Source organism: Schistocerca americana, chromosome 1 (assembly GCF_021461395.2).
Source record: "Schistocerca americana isolate TAMUIC-IGC-003095 chromosome 1, iqSchAmer2.1, whole genome shotgun sequence".
Classification (NCBI taxonomy): Eukaryota; Metazoa; Arthropoda; class Insecta; order Orthoptera; family Acrididae; genus Schistocerca; species Schistocerca americana.
In genome coordinates, this window is record NC_060119.1 from 212,842,574 (window position 1) to 212,869,627 (window position 27,054).

Consider the following 27,054-nt stretch of genomic DNA (forward strand, 5'->3'; position numbering starts at 1 on the left):
TATATGCTGCAAAAATTGTTTCTAACCAGACTTGTAATTACTATATAACGTATTTATTGTATGTATAAAACAAACATGTATTACAGGCCTTTGAAGATGCTGAACAAATAAAAGAACCATAACACATGTGGCAAGTAACAAACTGCCTTTCATTTAGCTGTGAAAACAGAATATACGTCCATGAATTTCAAAGCAACTAAGGAACAACGGAAAATGGAAAAAATGATGATTAGTTTGACATTATTGTCCATTGGACCTTCTGGTCGATATTGCTTGGGGCAGCATATGTAACTTCCAACTAACTTAACCACAAAATGAAATAACATTTGCTCATTATAGACTACTACAGTATAGGAGTTTCCGATAAACCAGTTAACTTTAACCAGAATTATTACTGATAAAGCTGTGGAAAATCTCGTGCCCTCTCAAACTTTGCGTGTCAACATTTCCATATTCTGTTTTGACCTGAGAGTACAACAATCTCTGCTTCCTTGGCTTCTTCCAATATTTGTTAATTATACCAGGGTGGGGTTTTTCATCCTTAATCCATATACTTGACATGTACTTCTCCAGAGTGAGATTTACAATCAGTTTAAATGTTGCCCATAATTCTTCCATGTCCATCATATTTGAATAAAATTACCTCCATTAACTATCTAAGTGGGATGCTAACTGCTTATCTTCTCTTTCTAATATAAATAGTCTCCTAACCTTCTTGAAGGATTTATTAACTTCAGTAACCATCATTACTATGATGATATGATCACATGATCACTAATAACTCACTCTGTACTGACACTGTCAGTAAGGTCAGATGTATTTGTAGCTCAAGATTTAAAAATATTTCCACTGTGTGTGGGTGGGAGAACTAGCTGCTCAAGGCATGTTTTCAGTAAAGTGTTTGGAACTACTTCATAAGACAGTCTGTCTGTAGCAACTGCAATGAATCCGTAGACATACCAGTCTATACTTGGCAGTCGCCTCCAACTAATATTGCACGTTCTAAGTGTTTCCGTGCTACTGAATTATAGTTCCTGATTTTTGGCCTTGTAGGATAGCCTGTTTGCTGTACCTGCTCTGTGCTAGTCTGTAAGCAAGGTCTAATTTTCTGGTTTTTCCTTTGACAGCATCTTTAGCCAGTCCATTGGACTGAATCAATTCTCCTAAACACTTGGATTTAAATGTCCTTTTAATTTTCCAATATTTTGCTTCTAAGTATTTCTCCCCTTCTCCATATGTTCTGTCTGATACAGGATTTTTAGACTCATTTTTCCTGTGGTTTCATGCTAGATCTCTGCCATTCTTGACGTGTTGTGACGTTCGCCTGCTGTATTTCTTCGTTGATTGTCCTCGATGTCAACGTACAGCATTGCTGCACTGGCTGAAAAATGGGAGGTGGAAGTTCAACACTGACTGTTTTAAATTATGTAGCCAACAGGTGCACATTTGCGTTTCACGGTTCTTTACTTACACAGTTATATGGCCAGTGCACTATTGTTTAACTTTTAATAAGTCTCATTAAAGGTTGCAAGCAAACATCAACATACTGCTAGTGTACTGTTGAACATCTATGAGAAGTAAAAACCTAAACACACAATTCTTGCTGCATAATACAGTATGTATTTAACAGACACTGTCATTGTTTTAACACAGCCTAATTGTGTTACACTTATTTCACAGTTAAGTTGGTGCATTGCTGTTGTTCTAAGCAACACAGGTTTCTTGTCTGAAACTTTGCCATGGACTGACTGTCTCGGGACCAAATTTCGGGCCCTTATATATCCTCACAATAATAGGTACTGAAACTACACATTGTTTGATGTTTAATTTACAGAAATTACAATTAAAACCTAACTCATTAAATTAACAGAAAACATTGAAAAATTCCATCTTTTTAACAGTTTTTTTCTACTACAAAGGTTAAACCATATTATTTGTTTAAATGATGAAATTAACAGATATAGCTACGCAAACAATACTTTTGACAAAACTGGTAGTTACCTTGGAATTAAAAGCTGGCTTTGCTAACATGTTTTCAAATAAAGCCAAATAGATCCTTTAAGAATACTATTAGCTGTTCCTCCAAATGTTTATCATTAGTACAGAATTTATATTTGTTTATAAGTCAGCAATAGAATTTAAGCTACAAAACAAATACTGATTTCACCCTATAACAAAAGATACTAACTGGGAATAGTCAATATAAATTGGAAAACCAATTACATACATAAAACTAAGCACAAAATTAGATCTGGTGGTATATTCTTTAAGACTGTGGTCCAACCTTTATCTTTTATGAAAACACATATTATACTCATTGATGTTAATGGTAATTAGTTAAAATGGAAAAAAATGAATTTAAGGAGGCAGATTGCAAAACAAAGGGGGAAGTTAAAATATCCCAGCTTGCTTTGTCCCAGTGTTCTTCCATTTACTAGCTAAATGGGCAATGCCATCTGAAAAAGCTAAAAACCTGATTTACAATTTGTTTCCCTTCTTCCTTGGGTATATTTCACATGTTCCTTCCAACTTCAGAGCTTGTTTTATGAAACATCTGTCATCCAGATGGCTGACATTAGAATCAGGTGCAGAGTGACTTTTAGAACAGTGGTCAGTTGTTGAGAAATACATTTTTCAGTTCATGCCCTGGCACAAAGCAAGTTGATGTTCTTTGAAATACAAGATTACCATTGAATTATTTAAAGACAAAACTACCAAAGCAGAAATTATATTTGCTTGTGCAAGAGCTCATACACATTCAAGATTCACGGTTTCTTTCAGAAAAGAGATTTTTTAATGCATCTAATCTACAATGAGCTCACAAACCTCATCAGAACACTTGTGAACTGATTTTGTATTAGTGCTGTTCCATTACGCAGGAAAGATTTGGTGGTAAATATTACTTGCGCTTGAAAAACAGTGTTAGGCACTAGAGAAAAATGAATATCTCAAGAAGCTAAGCGCACAAACATGATGCTACATTTCCTTGTAAGCTAGAAAGCACTATGTATCTGCTTGTACATGTAGTCTGGAAAAGGCTGTGTTGGATAATCTTGTGTTGTGGTATCTCCAATGTTTGCATCCTGCATAGAGACTGCAAGAAGGATCATACAAAAATACAGCGAAATTAGTTGCAGTTCTTCCAGTTCAGTACAATGAATATGCACTAGTTGATAAATGGATACTGTTGGTATTAGAAGAAGTAAAATCAGATGGTGGCAAGAACCCAGTGAACGTTTACTGGAGTCAGTTTTTTGAGAAAAGGAATACCTTGCTCTTGCGAAAATTGTGAAGGCTGCACTTGTACTTTTGCATGGCAGTGTGGGTGTAGAAAGGGGATTCTCATCGTCAGCAAACACATTGAATGACGACACCACAAATGTGTATGAAAGAATATTAGATTCTCATTTGACTGTAAGATATGCTGTGGTGAATGTGTTTAGGGAGAAGGCTCACTTTGTAATTATCACTCGAGAACTTCTTCAATAAGCATGCACAGCTGATGTAGTGTATCAGCAGTACTGTAAAGATAAAAAGAGTGTCCGAGTAAAAGCGAAGGAACAGTGAAACGAAGAAAAAATGTTTGTAAGCAAGTATGAAGAGTAAGTTTGAAAACGAAAAAGTAAATGTTGATTGCTGTGAACAAGCACCAAAGAAAATGAAAATAAAAGAGGAAAAAAGGGAGAAAAGATTGACTGTTGACAGATTACTGGATAAAATTTTTGAAAACATTATCAGTGATCTTATATTAATATGATAATTAAAAAACAGTCTTCATCACAAATTTCTTTTAATCATAGTGACCAGTTTCAATCCTTGAGGGTCATCTTCAGACTCCAGAATGGCATGTGGACTTTCATGGAGCAAACTGTGCCGACCCATGACACTGAACTGACTGCAGTCAGTGCAGCATCGTGGGTTGGCGCAGCTTGCTCCATGGAAGTCCACCTGCCGTTTTGGAGTCTGAAGATGATCCATAAGGATTGCAGTCAGTTCAGCGTCGTGGGTCAGCGCAGCTTGCTCCGTGGAAGTCCACCTGCCATTCTGGAGTCTGAAGATGATTCATAAGGATTGAAACCGGTCACTCCGATTAAAAGAAATTTGTGATCAAGACAGTTTTTTAACTATCAGATTACTGGATGTTGCAAACTAGTGTCTTAAAAGAAGCAATGAAAAAACGACTTGGTGGGAACTATTGTGGCCTGGGCAATGTTGGAGAGTGCTAAGAAAGTTAGCGAACAGGAGGTGAAGAAAACTAGACATACAAAAGGAATAGAAAACAGGTGATAAGTGTGTAAGCAGTGTCATAACAACATTTTCTTCAAAGAATCAACAACAAGGGGAGACATGATGATTTAATTTTGTAAAGAACGCTAGATAATCTTCCACATTACATTTAAATATTAAAAGTTGTAAACATTTTGTTTGTATTACTCAGAAAATAGTACTGTACAGCTGCACTTTGAAGCTTTTTCTGGTGTCATATATATTTGTGGTGAATAGAAGCATGTCCGTGTTATTTTAATAAAGTGCAATGACTTTCCTGGTTCTCTTTACTACTTATATGTAATTTTGTTACAGTTTTATATGTTGATTACAATTTAAAAAATTAGGTGTGGCGTGCTGGTTACGGAAATGGTGGCCAGTTTTTTCTCCCACCGCCCCCAGTGATAAATTCAAGTCAGCATGTAACCTCTCCTTTTTTTCCCCATATCAGTAAAGTCAGTGGTTTTAATTGAAGTGGTCAGCACATCAGTAATTTTAGTCTTAGATTTGGTTTCCATCCCTGCCCTGCCCCGTCCTTGTGAAATCAGTGTCTGTACTAATTCCATCAACAATCATCATAATTATTTCATTAACTTTAATCAAATTTATTGTGAAACCTGAGCAGCACCTACCACTGACCATTCAAGCCCAAAGTGTACTGCTTATTAATCTTTGGCACACTCAGTGTTTGACATTTCTTTGTAGGGAAATATTATGAAAGAAAAGCAGCAGGATATCAAACTGCAGAGATGAAAGCAGATCATGCTGACATATTTTCATGTTGTCTTATAAGAAACTGCTGAATTAGATTAATGTTTTGTCTAGTATTCAGGTGTATCATTATTTCTAATACTCGTAAAATTTCTGTATTCTGCTCTTGAACTAATATTAACAATAGTTGCGTTGTCATGAATTGATGAAAAATTTTCATTTTGTGCAAAACCAGTCCACTGTAGTTAAGTTTTTAATATGTTACTGGAAAATATTCTCTTTCAGAATCAAATGAGGGAGAAAGAAGAAAAATTGAGAAAAGTTAAGCAGATTCTTATTGAAGATCGTCCTTCACCTCAGCTACTTTCAGCCAATTCGGATAGTCATATATCCCTGAATAATTTTAAATCTGACCATAATGTTGTATCTGCTACAACAAGCATGACTCCTTATTCTTCCAAATTAAAGGTAAATCAAAATATTCTTAAATGGAGATATTATTTATATCACACTACACTAAAAACTTTGTGAACATAAATGAACAGAAATGAAACATTTATCGCTAAGAAGCAATAGTTTGATTTTGTCATAGTTCTTGGAGCTGTTCATACATAACAAATATTAAATGATAAAACTTTCCCTCCTATCGGAAGTGATGTCCGTATTGTGGCACCTACGGTTGCGAATACACTCTACTATTCATTATGACATGGGAGCAAACATGTTCCAAATGTCATCTGGAGGATGAAACACGTAGTCTTATTTCATCTTGTGGCTGGAGGATGATAAGAAAGTATACGACTTCTTATCACATCCAAGACATGTTCTATGGGAAAGAAATTGGGACCGGTCGGCCCAGTCCAGTTAGGAATCCATACAGTTCTCAAAGGATCTGTGGTGTGCACTACTGTGTGGCGGATCTTGCTTTAACCTACCAGGATACGTCGTTCAGTACCCTGTTAATAAGGGGTATGTCCATAGGGTTTATCATTCTTGGCACATACTGATGACTTTTCACCCACTGCAGCAATTACGAAATTAGTCCTGGTGCTCGCTGTACCATGGTTCCAGTAGTTAAAGTAAGAGTTTTGAGAATAAATACTCTGTGTGACCTTTCACCAGATAGTCTACAGACACACTTGCATCTATCCATGACTGCAGACGGAAATGACTCATTGTCAAAACCACAGTCAGTATTCTAGCTACTGTGGCTCTGCACTGCAATTCTGTTACTTGTGGTTGGCGTCAGTTGTAAAACACTTGGGGCAATTCAAGATCACAACTTAGGTTCCAATAACCTGTTCCCGATGGTTCATGGTGGCACTCTTCCTGTAACCTCTTTGGATTTCTGCTGTTTTCGTCCATTTAGTAAACTGAGCCAGATCAAGAATCCTGCAATCTTCTTGTGGTATGGTCCTTCTGGGAAGATCCGTGCCTGCTTTTCTTGCCAAGCTGTTGTCCTCAGTCCAGCTCCTCACCAGTCTTTGGACTATGGTCAACTGCCTGTGATAGCTGTCTGCATGATGCTCCCCTGGCCCCTCACACCAGCGATTTTACTTTCTCAAAGACCAAAAGGTAGTGATAAGCTTCATGTTGGCATCACCTGGGAATGCTGTGTTGCAGTCTCCACATTCCAGTAATGTTCGACACGCCCAGTAGCCTTCATTAACTTGCACAGTTCTTCATATGTAGGAATGACTTTTTTCTGTATTGAAAATAGTTCGCATAAGGATGAAATACTAATCAGCATATCACACGGGCATGGAAATACTGGAGTATCAGCTTGGTAGCATTCAGTCAAGGTGGACACTTCCCATTTTTATTTATGTAGTGAACAATGGTTTGATTTTTGTACACATTCTTGTACATATTGTTATATTTAAGCATGAAATTCTGTAAGTTGCTCATTATTTTGACTCTCTGATGACTACACATAAACCAAAGAATAATCTGTTCTTCAGAGCACTGGTACAACCTGTAGTGGGCTGACGCCAGTACGGCGCCGTTCCCGATCTGTTGGTGGACTGTGTGGTGAAGTGTGGCTTGACCATCGGCCTGCTATACCAGCCCCTCTGGGAACTGTGCTTCAACCCCATATGAAAAAGAGGAAATCTGTAACCAGGCTAACTGATATTAAGGATATCACTGATCCAATGACTAATAAATATTGTCTCATGACTCAAGAGCAAGATTCTGGTGGAGATGTGGAAACAAGATTGTACAAGGTATGTACAGTTTTTAATGGTGTGTACATCAGAAGGCAGGTGGTGGGGTGAAACAGTAGTAAGGAGCAGTGCGATGCTCCAGCCAATCTGCCATGTCTGCCTGTAGTGTGCTTTTTGGGGTGCACATAAAACATTTAGTGTTGGTCTCCAGGTTACTTGAAATATTGTGGAAGTACTCATTCACTATTGTGTTGATCATGGGTGGCATAAAGCAAATGCAAAAAGCATTACATTAAGAAATGATTGTGATAGTTTTCTTAGCATATAAATTTTTCTAGGGAGAGTTGGAAGCAGAACCACTGACCTGATGCAACTCTCACCCCAGCATTACCAATTATCAGGCTAGGGAACACCTGGAGCGTGAAGTGTGGGATAGAGAGAAAGTTCACCGAGGCCATCACAAAGTACTCTCTGTCTCTCTTTGCATAGAATGCCTTATACAGCTGCCTTCTGCTGTGCTCACCATTGTACTAACATGCTTTTCTGAGGTGTATAGGAAGAAATGCTGACTTATTTTGAAGGGGCGAGTAATTTTGTGTGACTGAAAACTTGGAAAAGGTTTCTAGTTAATCATTGTGTAACCCCAATATTCATAATTTTATTTCTTTCCTATGTTTTAAAGTGTGAAGAGTTATCAGTTTCAGAAATTTTATTAGCATACAGCCAAATTTAAGTGGATTATATCACAGAATTTCTATTTACACACACACACACACACACACACACACACACACACACACACACACGAACACGATCAATGAAAAACAACTTAGTTGCAGCTAATACTCTCATCTACACAAATTGAGATTTGATCCATACCTTCATATTAGTCATTGGTTCACATTACACCGTAATTTGACTGGTGGTGTACTACCGGGTTAAGACAACAGAAGGCAGCCCCAGTCAAGTTACAGGTAGTGAGACGTCCGTACCTTGCTCTTGTATGAAATTAGTCCAGTTTTAAGTGATAGGTGGCTTACAAAAGGGAAAATGTGTGTTAAAGGTGCAGCTACTATATTCACTGCTCTAAAATCTGCTTTCAATCAGGACAAGTATGTCTTTTAGCTCTTTCATTCCTCAATTTTTCTGAGTTTATTATTACTATTTAAGTACAAAAACTTGTGGTTTAGTCGTTTTTAAAAGACCCTCAGGTACCTTCTCTCATTTTAGAATAATTAAGATATTTTTTTCCATAGAATTTTTTGTCCATTTTAAAAATCTTTTCGGATTTTCATGTTTCTAAATTTTGACTCTGGGCTTTATTTTAATACTTGATTAATTTCTTAAATTAGGTTTACTTACCAGTCAATGTTGAATCACAAAAGTTACTGTTCAAAATTTATATTTAAATGTCTTTGGGAGTTAGCAGGTTAAAATAAATAACTCTTTTATATTCATTTGTTATAAAAGCATTTTATTAAAGAAATGTTTTAATTATTATTAGACAGCACAAAAAATAATTTGGGAGTGAGTACTGTAGGACTTCAGAGGATAACTCACTTAGAGCTTTTTGCGAGAGCATTGGTTCTTTCTATAATAGATTCTTGCTGTGTATGAGTTTTCTGAATGGTCCCCTGAAGTTTTGCCTTCTTCTCTTTAAGCTCTCTGATTGCTGTTTCAACAATATTCCTTTTAGTCAGATCATCCTTTTTCGTGGACTCCTCTACTGATCTCGTGCGTTTCTCTTGGAGTGTACAAGGGACTTTGTTATAGCCACTTCTTGGACTCTGCCGTGGGTCTTGACTGCTCACTACAGACTCTTTCCTCATATTCTCAAAGAGGCACTCTTTGTTGACCGAAAATCCTTGCTCCACACCTGCTTGCCTGTGCGACAAAGTGAGCGCGTTTCTATTGCCTTCTGCAGTTCGTGGCACATTGCATTCTGATTCTTGAGACATTTCATCCAACCGTTGCTCCCTTTTGTTGAATGTTTCAAATTTTTGTCTTGTAGTTCCTCTTTACAACAGAAGCATACTGTGTTTCTGCTTTATCAGCACATCCGCATCCACTTTCCATCGAGATGCTTTCCACCAAAACATGTAGAAAGGATTTAAATCATTTGGAACCAGCCTCACTGCATGCTGCGGTGGGATCAAAGCAGGTAACAGCTTTTGTCAACCTGAAATCTAGGGAAGATTTCTCCATCAACTTTGACATGAACTTAATCATTCCTTTTCTGCATTCATTCAGGAATGTAGTGATTTCAAGAGCTGTGAGAGACTTCCACTTCCTAAACTCATTTTTGACGCTAAACCCGATCTTAACGTGGTTCACACCCATAAGATTAGATTCTTTGTCCAAATTAAATGGCGGTGAGATCTACATCGGCTGAACAAATCACGTCATTGTTGACACCATTATCTCTGTCAGAGAAGAATGGAGGATTGGTGCTAGCAGCCAATCAGATTGGAAATTCTGTATAAAAGGTGTTAAGTCTCCAGCAAGAGTCTAGAAAAAGGCAACTTCCAGACCGAGTAGCTTGTTCTTGAGGTGATCTTCCACTATCTTGTAACTAACACATTTTGGTTTGTTTTTGTCTTACCAACAAACAAATATTTGCAGAAATGGAAGCATTACTAGAGCTCGTTGAGCAACTTCACATTCTTCAACCAACAGATCGCACAAAACTTTAAGGGAAACAGTTCCGTTTCCATTGTCAAAGTGTGCGGAACTCTTCTGGCAGGGACATCCTTACAAAGTTTGTTCAAAGCAAGTAAAAACTTAATTATCATCCATTGTCTCTCATGTATTGTGGACGTGAAGGTGCCATGAACAATGTGAAACTCACATGGTCCAGTTTCCAATAAATTGGTGTCTACCTCATCAATTTCTTATCTTACAAAAGCAAGGTTGACATTAAGGTCGTCCCAATACTGTACTAAAATGTCCATCTGTATTCTTTTCCGCACCTTGTTCAAGGATTCATCAAAACAAACAACAATCCTTAATCCATTTACGAGGTCAGCTTTTAACTTCAGATTCAAAAAAAGGGAGCTAGTCCGTATTGCACGGTAGAACCGATTTTGTCCTTTTGTAAATGCATGCTTTTGGCCAATTCACTATTGGGGAACATAGTAGGGAAAATTAACGCATCATTCACAGAGTTATGCAGTGACTTGTGTGAAATAATGCACTCCAGACACCACAGTATTTCCGCCTTTGTTGTTTGATGCTTTATTGTCATCCGACCAAGTCCTCTCAGTTAAACATCCCTGGGTTTTTATGCTGCAGTGAGGTCCTTCCATGGGGGCGCAACAATTCGAGCAACCCACGTTGCTGTTAGTGGTCCAGCCGAGTCCACAGACGTGGTAATGGAAGTAAATCTTACCTGCTGGGTTGAAGTTGTCATTGTCTATCCTGTGTGGACATACAAACTTGCTGTGCTTCTCATCGCAACTGCTTTCATGACATGTTTCTTGGATTTTGTCATGTAACTTGTAGGAGCCAATCTTCCCATAGCATGGATGTTAACGAGGGTCTCTGGACATATCCACATTTAGCACTATGAAGGTCTGCGGGTACTTTCATCAACCAGTCCTTGAGTGCTGGATCAGAAAGCCAATTGTCTTGAAAGCAAATCGACATGGTGCTGTCGCAGTGATTATTGGTGAGCAGCCTTTATTGGAGAGAGATAAAACATAGATGTAAATAAGGTTCTGCCTCGTTGTTGCGCATGATGAAATATGACACAAATGAGTGATACCTACCTTGTCAATTAATAAAACTTTGCTCCACATGTGAGCAGAATTGAACTCATCAGGTGAGCCCAGCACATTGATTGACAACTGACAAGCTGGATGATTTGAAAAGCGAGTGAGGCAGGTTTAACAATTCTCTCTGCCAAGCAACAATCAGCATAAGTTACGAAATTATTAGTAGCACTGTGTCATTTGGCCCTTTAAGAAACTATCAGTGATAAAACTTACCAACCAGTTTTACTCCAGTAATCTACTGCGGGTTTCTAGCTAATTTTACACATACTGTGGAGCACCTCAGTTATAAAGACAAAAGTTATTAAGGCCACCGCTCTCTCTGACCAAAGTTACCAAAGTTCTGCAGGCTGGGCGGCATATCCCTTTGCCACCCTTTCGTTCTAGCTCGCTCCTCGCCATGAGGCTTCTCCTCCTCCTCCTCCTCCTCCTCTCTCTCTCTCTCTCTCTCTCTCTCTCTCTCTCTCTCTCTCTCTTTCTGTCTCAGTTGCTACTTGTCACTTGCTCTCTTCTCCCCTCCACCGTTTTTAAGTTATGAAGTCTGGTGGTTACAAATGTCATTGCCTCCCAATTACTTCACATTTGAGGCAGTGTACCATATGTAAAATTTCCAAAGTGTGTTAGGACTTGTTAGACATTTTGTTGTACATATACCGATTTCAGTTTAATGCCTAGATTGTATACCGGCGTACATGTTGATTTACCTGTAGAGAAATGATTTACCCACAGTCTAAAATATGGCATAACTTCACATCCGGTATATTGATCATGTCGCTTTTTATGTATCCGTATGCACCTAAAAACATAACAAATGTTCTTCAGGTATTATTGTGTTCACATTATGTTTCCTTGCTATTCTTTGATGTACTTGCAAGCCCCCTCTCTGAATTTTTCTACCTAGTCAAGTCCACAGTAAAGGAACGCTCTGAATGATAATTCCAGGGTGTATACGACCCGGGAAATCCGGGAAAAACCCGGGAATTTTTTCATCCGGGAGAAAACCGGGAAAAACCTGGAAATTTTTCGGAATTCTGGGAATTTTTCATTGTTTTAGCTTTCAGTTAAATTTTTGTAATTTTGACTGCAGAATTGATCTCTAGCAAAGAATGTTATTGTGTCCTGCTACTGGAGAATGATACTGCAGCAATAAAATATAAACGAGAGGGAAAAAAATAAAACTAGTAGCAAAGGAAATGTGCAATTTACAATAACAAAACACCGTGCGCACACAAGCGTCTGCAAATAGCAAAAATATGTCAAGGGCCATAGGGCGCAGACTGTAATTCTTCGTAACAATAAACTGCTTGTTAGGAGCATGACGTCACAACTGTTCACATTAGGTTCGTTTGACTAGTTGCCAGCGGTCTGTTGCGCATGCGCATTTGACTCGCGTATAAGCAGTACCTTCTCCCGCTTCCCGCTACTTGAAGTTTGGCTGTTAGCTGTATCGGTAGTAGCAAGCAGCCAGATGCAAATGAGAAAAATTTTGCTCGTGCGCCCTAGCTGCCAGATTCGCGCTTACACAGAGTTGTCTGAGTTGCAGTGGGGAGGGGGTTAGTCTCCACGTGACCCGTGTTTACGTTAAGTGATTTCGCTGCTTCTCTTCGTGTACAGCTCCCATTTCAAATGAAAAGAAAACGGATTTCTGTGGCCGGAAGCTATCAAGTGAATTAAAATACATTCACATAATTATGGAGGGCAAAAATATGTTATTAATTTCAGTTTTCTGATTTTATTTTATTTCCAAGTTAGTAGCAGTCAAGCATTAATCACCTTGCAGAACAATGAAGTTATTTTTGCAAGTTTGCTAAAGAAATTTGGGTTTATTAATCTTTCCGCTGAGGCAATCATTTTATTTGAAACGAAGTGTTTCATTCTACAGTATTGGCTAGTTCCAACTGTTCTCTGAATTTCAAGTGCATGTTATCATCTTCTGCCATGTATGGCATTATGCCATAATAAAGAACCAAAAATGAGATCGTAGAGTACTGGTACTCCAAGAAAATTTACATCCCAAAAAACCACACTGAAAAGCTTAATATCAGATGGGACCTACTTCATTGTGAATCTGGAAAAAGCCAATTTGCACTTCCAAGCTGAATTATGCATTTTAGTATGGTTTACGAAATTCTAATGCTCTTTGGAGTATCCTCTGATGCCCTGTTTCTTTTATGGTGTAATGTAAGCTCTCTTAGTGCTTTATGCACACGAACATGCGGGCTTCCTACACCATGTTGCAGTTGCACACGCACAATAATGCCTGTTTTCTGGCACTCTCCGGCAACTGGTAAATCAAACCTATTTTTAACAGCTTCCGGATAGTACTGCGAACGGTGGTTAGAAAAGCATTACTTCTAAAGTAAATTTCTTTTTACGCAAGATGAAATATGTTACGTGTGAGAAAGTGGGATGGATATCTAAATCACAGAGCGTACGAAACTGAACAGTTTGAGAACCAGCCACTTAACAAGAATTTCGAGCCGAGACATTTACGTCATAATTTTAAATTTACTGGCACATTTGTGTGACGTATCATAAAGCATAACACATGCAAAAAAAGATCAATATTACATGTGAAAGCTTAGCTTCTGTTGTAGCGTGTTAATCTTAGAGACCAATATTATATCTGAAAGCTTAGCTTTTCTTGTAGATATACGGTACTGTTTAAATTAATGTAAACCGTTACCTTTTCCTCTTGTGTGTTTGCGCTATGTAACCAGTGATCTCGCTATTGGCTGACTATAACACGTGTCCTAAGCTCTGAATAGATGCTGTCATAGGCTGGCGAGATCTCGTGGCTTGAGACATGACTCGCTTACAAAAGGACATCGCAACCTCGGTTTCAATGCTCTGAAAACTAACACACTGTGCTTGGTGCAATTCGAATTTATGCTTTCATAATACGAAAATATGCAGCGTATATGTTACTGCAAATCAAAGGTCTTTCGAAAAACTTCTCTCTCCTTTTTTAAAATTAAAAGTCACTCCTAAGCCTTTTCTGCCTGCCCCCCCCCCCCCCCCCCCCCCCCCTTGGGAAGTTCTACGCGATTGTATAAAACACTGACCATTCAAAGGATTGATAAGTTTTACAGTTCTGAGGGAAAATATACGGGAAAACGTACTGTCACTTAGCACGGAAAAAGTGTATTTTGGCCCGGGAAAAAGCATATTTTTTAAACGGAATATCCGGGAATTTTTTTTTTCCTTATCCCCGTATACACCTTGAATTCAGATTTTACATACCTTGCAAAACCTATTTAAGAATTTATGTGCCAGAATAGCTCTGTGTATTTGGATCATGGAATAGGAACGATTGCCCTTGAGGTTTTGCATGATCTGATGGTTGGAGAACATAGATGTTGCAGTGTGTGCTCTAGTAACTGCTTCCGTATCTGCAAATATTTATTGTGAAGGTAGAGCCCAGAAACAAACCGGTGCTAGCTCCACGGTAGTCAAAGATCATTTCAAGAACTAATGAGGTCCTCGTTGATCCTGTGGCTGTCTCCGGCCAGTTTTTCGAGGAGGTTTCAAGCTCCGCCAAATACCACCCTGCCTTCCTTCCCAGGAAAGAGGCAGAAGAGGCTCGGCGACCTTCCTTCCACTCGCTGAATCTGGAAACTTATAATGCCCCCTTTACTATGCGGGAACTCGAACGTGCGCTTGCACTGTCCCAGTCCTCTGCTCCGGGGCCAGATGCCATTCACGTTCAGATGCTGACACACCTTTCTCCAGCGGGCAAAAGCTTCCTTCTTCGTACCTACAATCGCGTCTGGACCGAAGGTCAGGTCCCCATGCGTTGGCGTGACGCCGTCATTGTTCCTATACCCAAACCCGGGAAGGATAGACACCTTCCTTCTAGTTACCACCCCATTTCTCTTACAAGCTGTGTCTGTAAGGTGATGGAGCGCGTGGTTCATGCTCGGTTAGTCTGGATTCTTGAATCTCGACGGCTACTTACCAATGTCCAATACGGCTTTCATCGCCGCCGCTCCGCTGTTGACCACCTTGTGACCTTGCCGACATTCATCATGAACAACTTTTTGCGAAGGCGCCAAACGGTAGCCGTGTTCTTCGATTTGGAGAAGGCTTATGATACCTGTTGGAGAGGAGGTATCCTCCGCACTATGCACAGGTGGGGCCTACGTGGTCGTCTGCCCCTTTTTATTGATTCCTTTTTAACGGATCGAAAGTTTAGGGTACGTGTGGGTTCCGTATTGTCCGACGTCTTCCTCCAGGAGAACGGAGTGCCCCAGGGCTCCGTCTTGAGCGTAGCCCTTTTTGCCATCGCGATCAATCCAATTATGGATTGCATTCCACCTAATGTCTCAGGCTCTCTCTTTGTCGATGACTTCGCGATTTACTGCAGTGCCCAGAGAACATGCCTCCTGGAGCGCTGCCTTCAGCGTTGTCTAGACAGCCTATACTCATGGAGCGTGGCAAATGGCTTCCGGTTCTCTGATGAGAAGACGGTTTGTATCAACTTTTGGCGATATAAAGCGTTCCTTCCGCCATCCTTACATCTCGGCCCCGTTGTTCTCCCATTCGTGGAAACAACTAAGTTTCTAGGGCTCACGTTGGACAGGAAACTTTGTTGGTCTCCGCACGTCTCTTATTTGGCGGCCCGTTGTACACGTTCCCTTAATGTCCTCAGAGTTCTTAGTGGTTCATCTTGGGGAGCGGATTGCACTGTCCTGCTTCGCTTGTATCAGTCCATAGTCCGATCGAAGCTGGATTATGGGAGCTTCATCTACTCGTCTGCTCGGCCATCCCTCTTACGCCGTCTCAACTCCATCCACCATCGGGGGTTACGTCTTGCAACCGGAGCCTTCTACACTAGTCCTGTCGAGAGTCTTTATGCTGAAGCTGCCGAATTACCATTGACCTACCGGCGCGACGTACTGCTGTGTCAGTATGCCTGCCGGCTGTTGTCTATGCCCGACCAGCCCTCTTATCAGTCCTTCTTCGCCGATTCTCTCGGCCGTCAGTACGGGTTGTATGTGTCTGCCCTGCTGCCCCCCGGAGTCCGCTTCAGTCGCCTGCTTCGACAATTGGATTTTGCCCTCCCTACCACCTTCAGAGAGGGCGAGAGCCCGACACCACCTTGGCTCCAGGCTCCAGTTCATATTTATCTCGACCTCTGCTCACTCTCGAAGGAGGGTACTCCGGCTGCAGTGTATTGCTCATGGTTTGTCGAACTTCGTGCTCGATTTGCCGGTCACACCTTTATTTACACCGATGGCTCCAAAACTGACGACGGTGTCGGCTGTGCCTTTGTCGTCGGGGCCGCCACCTTTAAATACCGGCTCCTCGACCAATGTTCCAGTTTTACGGCCGAGCTTTTTGCTCTCCATCAGGCCGTTCAGTATGCCCGTCGCCACCGCCATTCATCGTATGTACTCTGCTCTGACTCACTCAGTGCTCTTCAGAGCCTTGGAGCTCCCTATCCGGTCCATCCCTTGGTTCAACGGATCCAGCAGTCCCTCCATTCTTTCGCTGATAATGGTTCTCCTGTCAGCTTTCTGTGGGTTCCCGGACATGTAGGAGTGCCTGGGAATGAGGCTGCAGATGCTGCAGCCAAGGCTGCAGTCCTCCTGCCTCGGCCAGCCTCCCATTGTGTCCCGTCATCTGACGTTCGTGGGGTTGTTTGTAAGAGGCTTGTGTCGTTGTGGTGGGATGCTTGGTCATCCCTCCTAGGAAACAATCTCCGGGCAGTAAAACCGCTCCCAACTGCTTGGACAACCTCCTCCCGACCATCTCGGCAAGAAGAGGTCCTTCTGACCAGGTTGCGGATTGGGCATTGCCGGTTTAGCCACCGCTACCTGCTCTCTGGTGACCGAGCCCCGCAGTGCCCTTGTGGTCAGGCATTAACAGTGTGCCATGTTTTATTGTCGTGTCCCCGCTTTAGTCAATCTCGTGTTGTCCTGTCCCTGCCATCTACTTTACCGGATATTTTAGCTGATGGCGCTCGAGCAGCTGCTCGTGTTCTGCGTTTTATAACTTTGACTGGCTTGTCCAAAGACATCTAACTTTTTTACTTATTTTATCTGCATCTTTGTCAGGACTTTCTGGTGTCCCCCCCCTCCCCTTGAGTTTTATTAGATTCCATGTGCTCTAACAACTGTGACTGGGCACTAATGACCTCAGTAGTTGAGCACCCTTAAACCCCACCAAAAAAAAATTTCAAGAACAAACTATTCGATCCAAAAATCACGTTTTTCAAGACTCTTGTTCCAAACGTTTCTTCTTAATTGTTGACCACCTTACTTATTGTTAATGTTTTGTGCTTCCCCCTGCTAGCTAGTATTTTCCTCTAAATACTGTCACGATGTTTTTGGTATTTGGTGTGTAAGTCAATTGTTTTATTTGTATTTAAGTCACGTTAACAGCAGCTGAATGATTATGGCATTTCACCGTATTGGGATTTTGAGCAGGCATGTAATGATGTTAGCTGTTGAAAGCAATGGCTCATCTTTCATGTGACCGATTGCTGTCTCCCTCACCTCACCTCACCTCACCTCACAGCGGTCTCTCCTTCCCCTTAATCCAGTCACTGGTTCACCTTTGTAGTGAACAGCTAGCACCGTGGTGACTGCTCCTATTCTGTCCCATCCTTCATTGCCACTCCAGTCCCAGTCAGGCAGAATGCTCAGAAAGATACGTAGAACTTGCGGTGAGTGCTTGCAGCCTTATGTCAGTGCGTGTTCAAATATTGTATAGTATATTTGAAGTTTTGAATGAAAACATTGCAAAAGTTGTTGCATTGCTCTTCAAGAAAACAGGACACGAGCTGCAGCTAAGCATAAACTTTACTTCATAAAGATTCTCCTAAATCGCTGCAGCCATGGTCATGAAATAAAAATTACATAAATTGTGTTGTTCGAAAGTGGCTCATTGGAATGTTACAGATTTTATACTTCCGGTTACTTTTGGAAAGATCTTTGATGCACATCAGAATTTGAACTGCATGTTTGCGTAGTATGAAAGTAGAAATACAAATTACGCCAAATGCAGCAGTTTAGTTTCCAAAGCACTCTGTGGTTCCTGCCGAACCACACCCTCAAAGATAAAACAGCAAAAAATTGTTGATGTTGAATATTATACATGAAAGTTTAGATTTTTGTGTAGCTATACTGTACTTATATTAATTTAAACCATTAACTTTTCCCCTTTGTGTGGTTGTGCACATAATGTTGATGTTGCTATTGGCTGACTACATAATGTGTCTTATGCTCTGAATATCTGGCATCATTGGCTGGTGAGAACACGTGACATGACTTGTGCTTCCCCACATGCAACGCAATCTCTATTTCAGAGCTCTGAAGGCTACAGTGCTATAATTGGTGGAATTTGTGTATATATTTTTGCAATATGAAAATAAGCTGTGGTATATTGCCGCACATCAGAGAGCTTTCCAAAATATTTGTTTTTGACTGGTAAATGTGGGGGAAATCGGGGAATTTTATTTTTGTCAGTTCATACATCCTGTACTACGAAGTATGAGTAAAGTAGTCTAAATTGGAGGCTTCGGGGGGGAATTGAACACATTCTTAAGATTGTTAAAAACAGATAAGCTCATCTGGGACAAGTTTAGAAAAGACCTTTTTTACAGAAACATGCTGACATGCACCTCAAGTGGTCTTGCAAAATCACTGAAAACTTAAATCAGGATAGATGATTGTCGATTTGAATCCTATTTCTGAATGCTAGTCTCAATCTGTCACATTTCTTGATCTGTCAAAGGTTTTTCACCCAGTAGATCGTCGATCATTGCTGATAAAAATTAGAACAGTGTGGTTATAGGAGGACTGCCAAACAAAAATTATTGCATCATTTCTAAGAAACTCAGTATGATGCAAACTGACAAGCATCTCAATTCAATAACTGAAATTTCATCTGGTAGTAAAATAGACAAGCATTATGTGCCTCGGGACTCAATACTTGGACCTCTGCCATTCCTCCTGTTTATCGGTGACTTGAGCCTGAAAGCAGATGCTCACTGAATCATGATATTTGCAGACACAGCCAAACATTTCAAAGGGGCAACACAGCTGCAGTACAGAAAGCTGTGTACGCAGTTAATGAACAAATAAATAATTGGCCTATAAATAAAGATGAGACTTCCATGCTCTATAAAATCCCAAAATACGCATGCTTTCATGCACTATCAAACTATAATTCTTGCACGATGAAGTGAAAAATACATTAAAATATGCACTAACATTTTTGTTCCCAATTTATTAATTCACTTCCCGTTTTGCACAGTTAACAACTAAGAAAGTTCATAACTTTTTCTGAGAGGTTCTTGCAGTTATCAGTGAAAATATTTTTGTAGGCAGAAAATGATCTCTTCACATAACAAGAAGTTACAGGTGCAAATTTGAACTAACATATTTGTGACAGTGTCAGGTCAAGTATTTCATTGATGGCATTATTGTAGAGGGCAGTTCAAAGAAAGTATTCTTTTGCATTCAAATGCTTCTTGTGCATCTCTGATACACAGGCATCATCTGGCAAGAAACTGTTTACTATTTAAAATGAAAGAAGTAACTATTTTAGAATTAAATAATAAAGTAATAATTTTATTGCAATTAATTATGAATCAATTTTATTTCATACGGATGCCATCAAAATTGTCCGAGTAAAACATCGCAGCTTTCAACCAAATACCCCATCTGGTAAGAATGGGATGAAGGGATAACAGTAACTCAGGTGCACCCTCTTTATAAACAGCTACACGTGCAGAGGCTTCTGAAAACACCTGTATAGGACAAAATATGATTTTTATAAAGATTATTTTATTTTTATATCTTTGGGACCATTAAAATTGCTAAATGTTACGCGTGTCTTTTTAGTTGAGTGTATTAAATTATTGATGTTACCATGATTAGAGCCTATTGATTCTGCAACACGATGGAGCCCGTGAGCAAGACTTGTGTTTTACATTTGGGTAGAATATTTTAATTACTTTCTCAGCCTTTAGCATCTCTGGAGCAGCATTACATAACAGCAAAAGACGTGTGCTGCTATTAGATTATTTGGCCACATACTACTAAAAATATAAGATACATTTTCTCAGAAAATTATTTATAAAAGTATTTACTTAAAATGATATTTAATTACATTATCTGGTCAAAACTTCTGCAATCTATCACCAAAGAAAATAGCACATGTGGAGTTATTTGCTTCATGCAGGACTTCATAGCCAGGGTGTATACGACCCGGGAGATCCGGGAAAAACCCGGGAATTTTTTCATCCGGGAGAAACAAGGGAATTTTTTAGAATTCCGGAAATTTTTTTTTGTTTTAGTTTTCAGTTAAATTTTTGTAATTTTGACTGGTAAGAACAGATACTCTAACAAAGAATATTACTTTATCCCGCTACTGCAGAATAATACTGCAGCTTTAAAACATGAACGAGAGAAAAAAACGAAAATAAAACTTAAATTGCAAAGGAAATGCGCCATATAAAATAACACAATGCTCGTACAAGTGTCTGCCAAGAGCAAAATGTGTCAATGGCTTTAGGAAAACTATGCAATGCTTCAAAACAACAAATTGCCTCCGATGAACGTGACGTCGCAACTGTTTACATTAGACTCATTCAATCAGTTACGAGCGGGTTCATGTACACGCGCAGTTGAGTCGCGTATAAGTGGTAACTTCTCCCGCTTCTGACAATAAAAACGTGGCTGTTGGCTGTGTAAGCAGCTGTAGCAGCAACCAGCCATCTGTGGGGGGGGGGGGGGGGGGGGGCAAACCGGGGTAGCTGAACCAGGCGGCAGTTTCGGTGGCAGGGGGCAAATTCATATTCTTGAGAGAGAAAAAAACTTGTTTCACTAAGCACCAAGCATCCAGTGCATGTCGGTCTATCGATTATTCAAATTATTTTGAAACACACCACTGCTGATTTTTGGACACATTCTAAGTTGATTTCTGATTGAATTATAAGTTGATTTTTGAATGCGTGCATAGTGCACGTGATGTCTCTGCCAGGGGAATCCCCGTCACATCTAGAAATAAACTTTCCTGCAGGCAACACGGGACGGGGCTATGCGAGCTGAGCGGTATAAAGTCGAACCGGTGAATGCCAACTGCTTCTTGTTTATGTGGTTGATTCGTTTTGCGAATGTTAAGTGGTGTTATAATTACTAGCGAAATCCATAGATTCAGACTACCAGAGTGGAAATAAACAACTAGCAGGAATAACAGGTAAGAAAGATTACGTGTTATCTTCTCGGTGTATCCAAGAAAGTGAAATTTTGACAGAAATTATTTGGCCAGATCGCTACACTAGACAGGACCAGTTGTAGTCCCTGGCTAGCAGCCGCTTAAGTTCCATTCTGAGAGTAGCGCGGAAAACGCATTGTACGAACACAAAGTTAACCGGAGACAGTGGTAGAAATAGTTACAGAATTAGTGATGACAAGGCTTTGTTAGAACGAGGAAGAAGTCGAAACGGGGACATCACACAAATTATGGAAGAATGTGAAGATTCCAAATTTATACAAAAATTCCGTCCTACTACTTTTCCGTCTCGTGCATGAGATACTGCAGCATATGAATGAAATGTGAAACTATTTCCTAACGTAAAGCCTTTTGCTTGTAGTAGGCCAAATAGGTATTTCATACTGGACTAAGTGAATTATATTCTGTCGTATTATAAAAATTATCATTATTGCCAAAACAGTCCCACTTATTTGGTGTGTGTTGCAATTGGTGCAATATTAGAAAGGCCTATTTTGTTTTATCCAGCACACAGTGACAAAATAAACGTAATCAGATCGAGAAACGACAGCAGTCTTGGGTACTATTTGTATTAACAGCTTTTTCAGTATCAGACATCGACATTTCTATTTTTCATGTAGCAAAACGTTTGACGAACTTTGATAAGGTGATAGTTCTTTCGCTGAAAGGAAAGCACGCCATGTAAAGCTGTAGCAAGATTAGATGTGCGCTACAAAATGAACTTTTTTTGGAAAGTTCCCCCCCCAATGCGCAGAGCACTCTGAGTTAGGTGGGGTGGGGGTGGTCTCCAGGTGACCCGTGTTTACATTTAGTAATTTTTCTGTTTCCTCTTCGTTTACCGCTCTCACGTCAAATGAAAACGAGACGGATTTCTGAGGCTGGGAGTTATCAAGTGAATTAAAATACATTCACTTAATTACGGAAGACTAAAATAGGTTACTAGTTTTGGATTTTATTTTATTTCCACCTTTCTGACAGTCAAGCATTAATCGCCTTGCAGAACAATAAAGATATTTTTGTCGGTTTACTAAAGAAATTTGGCTTTTTGTAAGCTTTCCTGCTGAGGCACTCAGTTTATTTGGAATGAAGTGTTTAATTCCACACTATTGGTTAGTTTCAAGTGCACGTTTTCATCTTCTAGCACGTATGGCATTATGCCATAATAAAGAACCAAACATGAGATAATACAATACTGATACTCCAAGAAAATTTTCGTCCCGAAAACCACACTGAAAGGCTTCATATCAGGTCGAGGCCTACGTCATTGGGAATTTGGACATACAAATGTGCACTGTAAGGCGAACTATGCATTTTAGTGTGGTTCATGAAATTTCGACGCTCTTGGAGTATCCTTTGATGTCTTGTTTCTTTTATGACGTAATGTAAGGTCCTTTAAGGTATTACCCGTACGAACATACGGGCTTCCTACGTCACCGTAGCTGCGCAAGTGCGGTGACGCCTCTTATCTGGCGCTCTCTGGCAACTGCTGAAGTGAATCCATTTCTAACAGGTCGCGGGAAAATATTACGACTTGTTCTTCGGAAATAGTTATTTTCAAAGTAAATTTGCCTTTTACGCACGATGAACTATGCGCGAGAATTTACGATGAATTTCTTAAATCATAGAGCGTTTGCTCTCTTTTTAAAAATCAACTCTTTGATGACAAGCCGTTTAGAAGAATTTCGAGCCCAGAAGATCAGAGGTTTCTGTCGGTATTAAAAATTTTACTGTCGTATTTTGTGTGATGTATCTTAAAGTGTAACATGCACTAAACAGATCAACATTATATGTAAAAGCTTAGCTTCTCTTATAGCTTATTAAACTTCAAGACAAATATTATATGCGAAAGCTTTGCTTTTCTAATAGCAACGGTATGCATATTAATTTAAACCATTAACTTTTCCTGTTGGTGGAATTCGAATTTATACCTTCGTAATACGAAAATATGCAGCTTACATGTAGCTGCACATCTTTCCAAAACGTGTTTTTCCCCCCTGAGTTTCATTTTCTAAAGTGCCGGGAAATTCTACTCTGCTGTATAAAACCATGTCCATTCAAAGGATACGTTTTACAGTTCCGAGAGAAAGTATACTGTCACTTAACACAGAAAAAGTGTATTTTCATCCGGGAGAAAATGTATTTTTAACCGGGAGATCCGGGAAAAATCCGGGAATTTTTTTTCCTTGTCCACGTATACACCCTGCATAGCGCACAGGATAGGACTGACCAGGCGCATCCTCAGTTAATTTTCCTACCGTCAGGTTAGGAACTTAGTGCCCCATAGAATCAGTTGTTTCATCTACAGATGTCTATTTATTTGAAGTTCTCAACTCTTCACAAAGCTGATCCAATACCGGGTGAACAAAAAATAAAGTATTTTTACAATTTGAAAATAGTTATTATTTATTTTTACACAAAATTAAATTTATTTTGACAAATACATTGTGTAGGCCAACCTGATGATAATATTTTGAAACATAACTACTTCTTGATCAGGGACATCTTTTGATGCATATTTCTCAGGGGAGAGAGATGAGTTGGTGGGGAGGGGAGGGGAGAGGGGGGGGCAGGAGCAGGCACGAAACCTAAAGAGTTGGGTTTCTGTATTTCTGAAGTGCTATATCACAGTACTGTGTGTGCAGGAGCAGTAATAAATGACTAGATTTAGTTGTTGCAGATTCTTTTGTTTTTCACATTCTTGTAATATCTGACATATTAGACATGCTGTTCAACTTGATATTTTTAGTACATTTTATATGAAAGGATGAAACCTCCTTGGATTATATGGATATGATTATTAAAAAACTGGCATTACATTATAATTAATTATTTAAACTACATTTTCTATTCTTTTACAAAGGACAAGTGCCACAGAAAATTTTTGGGAAAAGAATAGCTTACCTCTTTACTATAACGATCCTGTTAATCTGCCAGATGAAATACCCATTTTCGCTGATTACTGTCTTTAGATGGGCGAGTTCTTGAGGTAAGCTCAACTCCATTCATAGCAACATCCGGCTCACCATGGAAATAGAGAAAGATGGTGGTTTGCCTTTATTGGATGTCCTGGTTCGAAGGAAGAATGATGGTTCTCTAGGGCATTCAGTTTACCGGAAACCCACTCATACTGATTTGCACCTGCAAGCACCGAGTTGCCATCACCCATCGCAAACCATTAGTTTGCTTAAAACACTTGTTCATCGAGCTCATACTGTCTCAGATCCAGATAGCTTACCTCAAGAACTCGCTCATCTAAAGACAGCATTCAGCGAAAGTGGGTATTCCATCTGGCAGATTAACAGGGCACTAACAGTTAAAACTAAGAAGCAGGAATTGAATAGAGAGGAGAACATGCCAGAACAGTCTTTAGCATTTCTTCCTTTCGTTGGCAACACTTTGTTTAAAATAGCAAGAACCCTCCGAAAATTTCAGGTTAAAGTGGTTTTCTGCCTACCATCGAAGATTGCGGACCTTCTGGGATCAGTTAAGGACAATCTGTTACTACAAAAGGCCGGAATTTACAAGATACCTAGCCAATGTGGTATGGCGTACATAGGTCAAACCACACGCACCGTGAAAGAACGCTGCACTGAATATCAACGTTACACCCGCCTTTTGCAGCCAAGCAAGTCTGCTATTGCTGAACATTGTATTTCTACTGGACATTTAATGTAGTACCAGAAAACAATGATTTTATCCACAGCAACGTCTTTCTGGGACTCCATTATTAAAGAATCTGTAGAAATACGACTGGTGGAAAATCTGTTAAACTGTGACAGTGGCTACCAGCTGGACAGTGCCTGGAATTCTATCATCTCCACGATTTGCTCTAATTGAAAACGACAGAGTGCGTCGACGGTCGCGGCAAACGGCAACATAGAGGGCGACTGAGTTCTGGTATTCCACCAGTGAGGGCACTGCCGGCAGGCAGTGTGGTTCATCTATCAAGTTTTCGACGCATGCGCAGAATAGTTACAGTACGCTATATATTGCAGAACGGAGGACGTTTTCGCCAGTCTGCGACGGCTCACCTGAAGATGACTGGCAGATGCCCAGTTGAAATATCGTGCGAAGTATTGAATGACGACCGGCTGCAAGCCCAAAATTTGTTTGAACACTAAATACTCTTTTTAACTGTAGAGACTGTGTTGACAAAGTTTAGAGTGAAATAGATTCATACAGAACAGACTTCCAGCTTTCTTGTGATATCTATATGGTATTTCCCTCAGGGAGGGCCCCCATTAGGAAGGAGCGCGCCATCGGAGACACCGGTAGTCATGGTTTCTTCTAATTCTACAACTTCTGCCCACAAGAGAAAGCTAGACGAGTCCCAGCCCGGCCAATTCTTCCATCAATGCCAAAGTTCCTAGTGGTTTCTCAGTCTGATGAAGGTCAAGACTTCTCCACAGTCAACCCTTTCATTATTCAGAAAGGTGTCGACGCAATTGCAAGTCCTGTAAAGTCTTGTTCTCGGTCACGAAATGGCACCTTGTTGTTAGAAACAGACAGTGCCCTCCAAAACAGACAGTGCCCTCCAGGCACATAAATTGCTTTGAACTATACTGCTACACAACCTCCCTGTCTGGGTGGAAGCACACCGTACGTCGCTCAGGGTGGTTTATACATGATCACTCAACAGAATATCCAATGAGGACATTCAAAATTACCTGTCTGATCAGGCCGTACATCGAGTCATGAAAAGGGTTGAAATGGAATTGGTACCGACCTGCACTCACTTCTTGACGTTTGACAGAGTTCAGCTTCCCTCGAACATTATAGCGGGATTTGAGATAATTTCAGTTCACCCTTACATCCCCAACCCTACATGTTGCTATCGATGTCAGCAGTTTAATCATACCGGCCAGTCATGTTCAAATATCGTCAAATGCATTACCTGTGGCAGGGATGCCCATGAGGGTGATTGTCCACCTCCATCCCCTCATTGCATCAACTGTATGGGCGACCACACTGCTTTCTCTAGAGATTGCCCTATTTTTGAAGATGAACGCAGTATTCAGTAAATCCAAGTGAAGGAAAAGGTGTCTACCTTTGCTGCTCATACGTTATTCGCCAGTAGAAAGCCCACTGTGCTCCCAGTGGGTAAATATAGCACTGTCCTCGCCTCTCCTCGACCGACTAAGGAGGTAGTCGCACAGACTTGCGATTTCACCTTTGGCGCCACAGTCGTCAGATCGGCCAACACAAAGATAGCGCATTCAACCTCCCTGCTATCACCCGCTCACTCGAAGACTCAACCTTCATCAGCTCCTGCTAAATCACAGGCCCCAAAATCGGACGCCCAGACTCATGAAGGCTTCTTATGTACAAAGCTACATCCCCAAGTTTGCTTTGTCTTCCCTCATTTCCAATCAGTTCCAGTTTGATCTCTCCTCTGTTGATGGAGCTCCGGCACGTGTGAGACTTAATGATTCTCTTCCATGATACTATCCATTATCACCCAATCCCTTTAAACAGTTCCTTCGAAGCTGTCGCTGTACGTCTTGCCTTCTTGACTCTTTCTCTCTCTGTACCATATACATTCCATCGTCCTCACCCGTGGCAAGAGCCGATTTCCTTCATCTCCTTGGTCAGCTTCCACCTTCCTATTTGCTGGTTGGTGACTTCAACGCACACCACCCGCTTTGGAGATCTCCACGTCCTTGTCTGAGAGGTTCCCTATTAATTGATCTCTTTCACCAAGTGGATCTTGTTTGCCTCAACACTGGGGAACCTACTATTTTGTCTGCCTCCACGTCAACCTACTCAGATTTGGACCTTTCGGTTGGTAATTTCAGCTAGCTCCGCACGTTGTATGGTTTGCTCTTGCTGATACAAATGTGAGTGACCATTTTCCATAGGTCCTTCAATTATAGCCACATCTGCCACCTATGAGCTCG

At 40.4% G+C, this 27,054-nt stretch overlaps 1 protein-coding gene across 1 annotated transcript in view; it reads left to right on the plus strand.

Annotated features, from left to right (window-relative positions):
* Positions 1-27,054, plus strand: part of LOC124621526 (kinesin-like protein KIF23) — a 143,144-nt gene that overhangs the window by 95,486 nt on the left and 20,604 nt on the right. The window contains exons 13-14 of the mRNA XM_047147147.1: positions 5,263-5,445; positions 6,939-7,202. Coding sequence (XP_047003103.1) covers positions 5,263-5,445; positions 6,939-7,202 — 447 coding nt within the window. The remainder of the gene's footprint in view (positions 1-5,262; positions 5,446-6,938; positions 7,203-27,054) is intronic.